This window comes from Sphaeroforma arctica (assembly GCF_001186125.1).
Source record: "Sphaeroforma arctica JP610 unplaced genomic scaffold supercont1.395, whole genome shotgun sequence".
NCBI classification, from domain to species: domain Eukaryota; class Ichthyosporea; order Ichthyophonida; genus Sphaeroforma; species Sphaeroforma arctica.
In genome coordinates, this window is record NW_014040163.1 from 40,445 (window position 1) to 49,725 (window position 9,281).

A 9,281-nucleotide genomic window follows, 5' to 3' on the forward strand; every position below is an offset into this window, starting at 1 on the left:
AGGTATGTATGCATGTATAAATATAAATTTATATACACACACACACACACACATATATATATATATATGTATATATATATGTGTGTGTGTGTATGTATATATACATACACACACACGCACCTACTACACACACGCACACACACACACACATACGTATATATATATATATATATATACAAATACACGCATATATATGTATCCACTCCGTTCAACTCAAGTAATAGTCCACCCATAAGCAAGACATCCAGGCTTCTCACTTGCATCCCACCCACACCAACCCAATACACAACCAGCATGCCCACTAGGGGATGAGATTGCGGCCACTCTTGAAGAGCGCATCATGTACTTTGACGGGGCTATGGGTACCATGATTCAGAACGCGAAAATGGAGGAGGAAGATTACCGAGGTGAGTGTTGCTGAGTGGTGTGTAGGGTACGCTAATATTATGTGTGACATGAAGACTACAGAGGGTGAGTGTTGCTGAGTGGTGTATAGGGCATGCTAATATTACATGCGTAACATGAAGACTACATAGGTGAGTGTTGCTGAGTGTGTATAGGGTATGCTAATATAATGTGTGAAATGAAGACTACAGAGGTGAGTGCTGCTAAGTGGTGTAGAAGATACGCTCGGATTAGACGTGTGCCATATACCGTCTGAGTGTAGAAGGCAGTGGTCGCTAAGGTGAGCTGTGTTGAGAAGGTTTGGTGTACCGTGCAACGCTGAGATTCATTGTGGTTGAGGCATACAGTATAGGATAGACAGTTACACTGAGACTATATCTATATGAGGGAACCTGTTTACTGTACGTACAGACTACCTTGTGCCGAGTTTAGCACTGTCTGTGCCAGTTGTGCGGTTAGAACGTGTGTTTAATTAGCGCTGGAGGGGCTTGGGATTTTGCAGTCTGTAGGTAGCAGGGTATTCAATCGACATCGTTCTTCCATTCGATAATAGTCCACATTTGTACCGATATGGCTGGTGTGTCGGTAGCGAAGTATTCAATCCTCACCGGACTTCAACTGGATAATAGTCTATTTGTGTGTGTACATGTGTCAGACTGGTGGGTATATACTGGTTCTGTCCATGAAGTGCTCATATGACTTTGAATCCTGCTTAATGCGGTGTCCATTGAACATCAGGCTTCCATCTCGATTGGCTATCTTAACAGAACATGACGTGCACGGTAACTTTACAATGGCAAAAATAAATGCCTATACATACATACACACACACACACACACACATATATATATATATTTATATATATTCGTTACTGCAAGTGGCAGTTCGTGTACAAAACATATGCATTTGGATACAAGTATTGAAATACATCCAGTACGAATAGGGTATGCAAGTACCATTTAGTGGCTCTACTAGTTTACCATATGTACGCTTTTCCTGAAATGGGCAGAGTGGTGATAGTATATATATATATATATATAGTCGTATAGTTGTATAGTTGTATCAATATATAGTCAATTGTGTAGAAAATCACGTAAACATAGTGTTCTCGGTAGATCATTCTATCTTCTCATCGCGTGTTATTTACTCTGTAATTGCAGGCACCGAATTCATGGAGCATAAGAAGAATCCCAAGGGAAACAATGATATACTGACCCTCACCCGACCCGAACTCATCAAAGACATTCACAGGGTGAGTTACTGATGATCTTATTGGTGGATATTTTTAGGTCTCAAAGTGTTTACTTATTGCAGCCACACGTAGTCTCGTTCGTATTACAGCCCGTCACTTTTGCAGAAGGCACTCGCTTCTAAACCTATTTCTAATTCTCAATCTGTCTTCCTTTCACTCAATACAGCAATATCTGGAAGCTGGATCCGATTTTATCGAGACCAACACTTTTAGTGGAACCACTATTGCCCAGGCCGATTACGAAATGGAACATCTCGTTGACCGCATCAATATCGAATCAGCCCGACTTGCCAAAGAGGCTGTAAAGGTACGTCTCTGTATCAAACACGTATAACGCATATGGTTTTGGGCGTTTCTAGAACTTTGTAAAGGGCTGTAGAAGTGAGTCTCGCTAGCGAATACGTGCAACGTATAATATAAACGTTTTAATAACCGCGATAACAGGCTATAGAGGTGAGTCTCATCTGTCGAATACGTGTAGCGTATTTAGTATTTGCGTTTTTATAACTCTGCTTGCAGGCTGTAGAGGCCTGTCTCATATGTGGCATAATATATACTGTAGGCCTTTTTAGTTCAATTTAATACTTGTAACGTAAGTAGCATGGGGTTTTTTTTCTAACTTAGTATCATGCTGTACAGGTAAGTCACTTACGTGCATCCTAAAGTAGCTCCGCTAATTTAGTACTATATCATGCGTTTAACGTTTATAGTGTGCTTTAGCTTTGTTAAATGGTTATAGAGAAATGTCACACATGTAGCGTTTACTCTTCAGGTTTTCTGCCCTATCAGCAGGTTGTTGAGGCCAATTGTACAATGCATCATTGACATTGTATAACGTTTATTTTGCATTTTATATACGTTTTAAGCGCAATCTCCATGCTGGACCGCTCTCATTATCTCTTCTAATACGTTGCTCTATATTTGAATCTGCTCTGCATCAAAAGCCAACTCGGTGCACTTGACAACGGGTGGTATTATATACGTACCTAACGTTTTCTGACCCGGATACAGACATGAACACTTTGAGGAAACGGGTGGGTGGTGCTATATAGCCACGTTTGCAACAGATGTTTTTATGCTTTATCTTTTTTTGTACCGACTTTGAATGTTCTTCACTCGAGCACACACAATGTAAATGTTTATTTAACACGTATCTAACTGTTTCTAACCCCGATATACACCAGGAGCACTACGCGAAAACGGGCATTAAGTGCTATGTGGCTGGTGCCATGGGTCCCACCAATCGAACGCTTTCACTCAGTCCGTCTGTGGAAAACCCTGCGTTCAGAAATGTCACCTGGGATGAGCTTGTGGCGGCTTACGATCAACAAGCACGTGGTCTGCTTGAAGGTGTGTGTAGGTGAGGCGACTGGGAGATTAGGGTTTATACATCGTTTGGGAGGTGTACTATGTAGTCTATGTTGGAGTGTGTCATATGTAGACTGGCGGGCAATGCGCTCGTGCAGATTCCATCGTTGTATCATGGGTTTCCGTATGCCAAGTGCCGTACGTTTTCACGCATTTCAAACACGGGTGGAGCGGACCTTCTGCCGGTCGAGGCCCTCTTCTTTTACGTAATCTCACCTTCTATACGTTTTCACCCATACATACCACACATAGGCGGGGCGGACATTCTGCTAGTCGAGACTATCTTCGACACGGCCAATGCCAAGGCGGCGTTGTTCGCCATAGACGCGATGTTTGACAGCGGTGTCACCAAATGTCCTGTCCTGGTCAGTGGTACCATTGTAGATAAGTCCGGGCGCACCCTATCTGGACAAACGGGCGAGGCCTTCCTTATTAGTGTGATGCACAATAAGCCCTTGGCCGTGGGACTGAATTGCGCGTTGGGTGCGGATGAGATGAGACCTTTCTTGGAAGCGATTAGTAACTATACGGATACGTATGTACTGTGCTACCCCAATGCGGGTCTACCCAATACCTTCGGCGGCTACGATGACACGCCAGAGAAGATGGCTAACGATGTAAGTAGCTGTAGAGATGTTGAGTGTGGTTAAATGTAGACAGGTATAGACGCACACACACATCACACACACACTCACACTCAAACTCGCACACTCTCACACTCACACACACACACACACACATATATATACTAAATCATCCTAATTATTTTTTCCTCATTCCAGGTATCTGACTTCGCCGAGAGTGGGTTCATTAACATCTTGGGTGGTTGCTGTGGATCTACGCCTGCACATATCAAAGCCATTCGCGAGAAGTGCTCTCAGTATGCTCCCCGTAAACGCCCCGCAAATCGGCACGAGGTACTTGTACGAATTAAAATCCTGATTTTTGGACCAGAAATTATATAGTCATCCTCATTCAGTGTCACAGATATACTTAGATATTGAGTGGGGGTGTATTTGGGGCAATTTATTATCCGGTTTCATACTCCCAAATAGATATAGACCCGACCTTCACTGTGGCTGTATCTTCAAGGAACACAAATCGTTTGCATTAGACTGCCCTATAGTTAAAGTGACTTTTGGAGTGGTTGCTATGGGAACCACAACCACTGTGAACGTATCGTTTGGGTGGGTGGTTACGGTTACTATACGACAATATATTAACCCGTCCTCTCACTTTACTTGCGCAGGGCTTTCTGATGCTGAGTGGTTTGGAACCGGTTGAGATCAGCGAAGGCGCCATGTTTGTGAACATCGGCGAGCGCTGCAATGTGGCGGGATCACGCAAGTTCTGTCGGTTGATTAAGGAGGATAAGTATGATGAAGCGTTGGCCGTCGCTAAGGAGCAGGTCGAGAAGGGTGCTCAGGTGGGTTGTGTGCATGTATACACGTGTGTTGAGGTGTATGTGTATAAGCAGGTGTATGCATGTTCGTCAAAGAGGATTGCATGAGTATGCGCGCAAGTCGTGTCGGTTGGTTAAGGAGATTAAGTATTATGTCCGTTACTAAGAAGTTGTTGGAGAAGGGTGCTCCGGTAGGTTGGGTATATATATATATATATGTGTGTGTGTGTTGCTGTATGAATGCACGCGTGCTACTGTGCAAACGAACATCGTGTATTCAATTATGGACGTGTATATCCGGTCATTCAGATTACTGGGTGGATAGTTAAGGATTTTCGATTGAATAATACTACTAGTCAAACACTGCTAGTCTTTGACCAGACGGAGCGGGGCGCCCAAGTGGGTGGTTAAACCCTAAAACTCTAAACTTCTAAACCCTAATTCAATGGGTGACTAAAAATATCGACTGATATGTTTAGTTTAAAATGCTGTATACGGATATCCTTGTGTATGTTCTTGCAGAGGGTGCTTTGGCCATCTGTCGACGTGTTTGTTGGTTGGGATGTGGACTGCCATAGGTTGCAGACGTACAGGTAGATACACATGCACTCGTGGTTACAGATTATCGTCCTCCCTAAGTTTTTATGTTTGTATCGGTATCTATGCCAGCTTAGTCATATCTACACTGATTGGGTCATATCATCAGATACTTGTTAACCTCGCCTCTTACACGTTTGCTTTGGTTTTTATGATTACTTACCTACTTATCTGTACCAAATCTACTCATACAGATACGAATTAGGATCTATCATCAGATACTTGTTAACCTCGTCACCCCGTCTCTCAGATCACTTACCTACCTACCACCTATCTGTACCACATCTACCCGTACGTTTTCAGATTATCGACATCAATATGGACGAAGGCATGCTGGACGGTGTGCGGGCCATGACCCGTTTCGTCAATCTCATCGCCTCCGAACCCGACATCGCCAAGATGCCGTTGTGCATCGATTCGTCTAATTTTGCCGTGGTTGAGGCCGGCATCAAGTGTGCCCAGGGCAAGTGTGTGGTGAATAGTATCAGTCTTAAGGAGGGAGAGGAAGAGTTCCTGAATAAGGGAAGGCTTCTCCGCAGGTGAGTGCGAGTGTGTGTTTGCGGAGGGTTATCTTGGATTGACTACGTCGATGCGCACTATTTACACTAGGACATCTTGTGCGTTCTGTCTACCATCTTAACGTGGAGGAGTCTTTCCTTGTTCATATAGTAGAGTGTGCGTGTTGTGGTGTGGCGTTTGGGTGCCAGTGCTAGGTGTGCTCAGGGCGAGTGTATGGTCTACCGTATCAGTCTTACAGGGGGAGAGGATTAGTACCTGACGGAAACCAAGCGACTGCGCAGGCGAGTGTGTGTCTGGTGATTCTATCTGTGTATGCTCATATTAATACGTTTTGATAGATGCAAACGTATTGGGTGATATCGGTAGTATATTGTATATGCCCACATAGGAGTATGTTGTTTGTGCCTGTGTGTGGGTGTAGCTTTGGGTATCACGGCGTGCACCGTGCAGGTGTGGTGTGCAGAGGTTTAGTCTTAGGGAAGGAGATATCTCAGATTTAGGGTTTACATACCCCAAACCCTAAACTCTTCGATGTTATTGTCGGTACACCTTAATTATCGGTATATAATAGTTAGTATGTATGTATGTATGTGTGTTTGTTGGGTGTCACAATCACCTCCCACCATAGTCGCCCGGGGGTGAGATCTCGCATGACTCATCACCATTCTAAAAATAGATACCCTCCGCTCTAAAATTAGCCTCTTCTCCGCTCCTGCCATACACAGATACGGATGTGCCGTGGTAGTGATGGCCTTCGACGAGCAGGGCCAGGCCGCCGATGCCGATCGCAAAGTGGAAATCTGCAAACGCTCGTACGATTTGCTGACCCAAAAAGCCGGAACTGATCCAAATGACATCATTTTCGACCCGAATATTCTGACCATTGCTACGGGCATGGAGGAGCACAACAACTACGGTGTGGACTTTCTCAATGCGTGCCGTGAGATCAAACGCATATGCCCCGGGGCTCGCATCAGTGGTGGGGTGTCCAATCTGTCCTTCTCGTTCAGGTGCGTACGTGCACGTGTAGCTGATACACATGCACATCTGTTACTAAAGACCTACGTACGTGCGTCTGTCTCACCGGATCTTGTCTAGTTTTGTCTGTCATGCGTTCGTATAGACTGATACACATGCACATCTGTTACTGAATACCTACGTACGTCCGTCCGTCTCACCGGATCTTGTCTAGTTTTGTCTGTCATGTGTTCGTATAGACTGATACACATGCACGTCTGTTACTGAATACCTACGTACGTCCGTCCGTCTCACCGAATCTTGTCTAGTTTTGTCTGTCATGTGTTCGTATAGACGGATACACATGCACATCTGTTACTGATAAAACTCACACTTCATTTGGAGGTCTTATACAGAGGAATGGGGTTGATCCAAAACATCCCTAAGCACACACTGACACTCCTCCCTTTCTATATTATATATAGAGAAATGGATCCCCAAACACACTCATACTTTATTTCAATGTTTTATACAGAGGAATGGGGGTGATCCAAGACATCCCTAAACACACACTCACACTTCCTATCCACACCATATGCAGTGGAGTGATCCAAGACATCTCTAAACACACACACACACTTCCTATCCACACCATATGTAGTGGAGTGATCCAAGACATCCCTAAACATACACTCACACTTCCTTTCCATACCATATACAGAGGAATGGAGGTGATCCGTGAGTCCATGCACTCCGTCTTCTTGTACCACGCTATTCAGGCGGGTATGGACATGGGTATCGTCAACGCCGGAGCCCTACCTGTGTACGATGACATCGACCCGAAGTTACTGAAGCTGTGCGAAGACCTGTTGTTCAACCGGTATGGTTCAAGAGCGGTTACGCTGCGTATGTGCACACGGGCGTGTTTGGTTCGCTAGTGTTTCTTTTCACAGCCAGTTGAAGTAGAAGTGATCTGTTTGGTTTGTGTACCTGTCTGCGTATGTGCACACTGGCGTGTTTGGTTCGCTAGTGTTTCGTTTCACAGCCAGTTGGAGTAGAAGTGATCTGTTTGGCTTGTGTACCTGTCGATATGTTATGGGGTAGCCCACCAGTATCAGGCACGTATTCGATTCATCTACGTCGCTGCTACCACTGTGTCACGTTCGAAAAGTAAAATTTAGGTTTTTATATATTTATATATCGAAAATACATACCCCTTTTGATAGCCTTCTATTGGAATCAATGGGAACTAACCCCCGAATTCCAAACACTATCGCATAAATCCCTACGTTATCTCATCGATATAATATAATTCACATTCGTATCCATAGCAACGACGAGGGAACTGAGGCCATGTTGGAGTACGCGTCCAGTCTCGGAACTGCGGCCAAGAAAGCCGTTGTGTCTGAAGAGTGGCGCAGCTGGAGTGTACAGGACCGTCTATCGCATTCGTTAGTCAAAGGTAGGGTTTTGGTGTATGTATATTCACGTTTGTGTGATATGTTCATGTAGGTATGTATATCACATGCATCTATACGCAGAAATTCGGTCGAAGGTAAGGTTTTGGTGTGTATATATATTTACGTATGTATGATATATTAATGTATGTATGTATTTACATACTTTTATGTGCAGAACCTCGGTCGAAGGTAGGGATTGGTGTGTATATATATTCATGTATGTATGTGTATCACACATACATGTGCCCATAAATTCGGTCAAAGGTAGGGTTTTGTGTATTGATATGTCCATGAATGAATGTATTTCATACGTATGTCATTATGTATTTGGCTAATGTACGTTTTTATCTATTATTACATTCATGCATCTTCCCACGTTTCCTCTTGCACACCCCCGTTTGCTATATGATCCTCCCACTAGTTATCGACAAGTATGTCTTGGCACACATACACTATTCCCTCTGTACATCGCAAGCATACGTCTTGACCCCCACCCACACCCACGTTTCCTCGTGTACCTTAAAACCATAAACCCAAAACCCTCCCTTGCTCCATCCTCCTACCACCAGGCATCGACAAGTACGTCGTCGAAGACGTCGAAGAAGCACGCCTGCAAACCAACCTGTATCCACGCCCCCTACACATCATCGAAGGTCCGCTCATGGCCGGTATGAGTGTCGTGGGCGACCTATTTGGCGCAGGCAAAATGTTCTTGCCGCAAGTCATCAAAAGCGCGCGAGTGATGAAACGCGGGGTGGCCCATCTGATCCCGTTTATGGAGAAGGAACGGGAGGCTAACCTAGCGCTCTTGGGCTTGGACTCGTCCGAACCCATGTGGAACGGTACGGTGATCATGGCCACCGTCAAGGGAGACGTGCATGACATCGGCAAGAACATTGTCGGGGTGGTGCTGGGCTGCAACAATTACAAGGTGGTAGATCTGGGGGTCATGTGCACGTGCGAGACTATCATCAAGGCGGCAATTGAGCACAAGGCCGATGCGGTGGGGTTGAGTGGACTGATCACGCCGTCGTTGGATGAGATGATTCACGTAGCGCGCGAGTTCGAGCGCAAGGGTTTGAAAATCCCGATTCTGATTGGAGGTGGGTGTATAATGAGTCTGCTTTATTTCTTTTTGGGGGGGGGGGGATTGGTGTAGGGGGTTGGGACGGTTGTGGGATGATACCAAATGCTCAGGACCAGACAGGTTTCAGTTCCCCACTCCCCCCCGTTGGAACCGAAGGTTNATCACCTTCGTCATCNTAGTGTTTCTTTCACAGCCAGTTGAAGTAGAAGTGATCTTGGTTTTGGTTTGTGTAC

At 45.0% G+C, this 9,281-nt stretch overlaps 1 protein-coding gene across 1 annotated transcript in view; it reads left to right on the forward strand.

The window, feature by feature from the left end:
* Positions 1-340: 340 nt before the first annotated feature.
* SARC_05875 (methionine synthase) overlaps positions 341-9,281 on the forward strand; it is a gene marked incomplete at its 5' end in the record, with an annotated part of 14,313 nt that continues 5,372 nt past the window's right edge. The window contains 12 exons of the mRNA XM_014300249.1: positions 341-407; positions 1,567-1,658; positions 1,825-1,965; positions 2,843-3,008; positions 3,279-3,643; positions 3,809-3,943; positions 4,276-4,452; positions 5,329-5,564; positions 6,270-6,554; positions 7,223-7,381; positions 7,833-7,963; positions 8,531-9,064. Of these exons, the coding sequence (XP_014155724.1) occupies positions 341-407; positions 1,567-1,658; positions 1,825-1,965; positions 2,843-3,008; positions 3,279-3,643; positions 3,809-3,943; positions 4,276-4,452; positions 5,329-5,564; positions 6,270-6,554; positions 7,223-7,381; positions 7,833-7,963; positions 8,531-9,064 (2,488 nt within the window). The remainder of the gene's footprint in view (positions 408-1,566; positions 1,659-1,824; positions 1,966-2,842; positions 3,009-3,278; positions 3,644-3,808; positions 3,944-4,275; positions 4,453-5,328; positions 5,565-6,269; positions 6,555-7,222; positions 7,382-7,832; positions 7,964-8,530; positions 9,065-9,281) is intronic.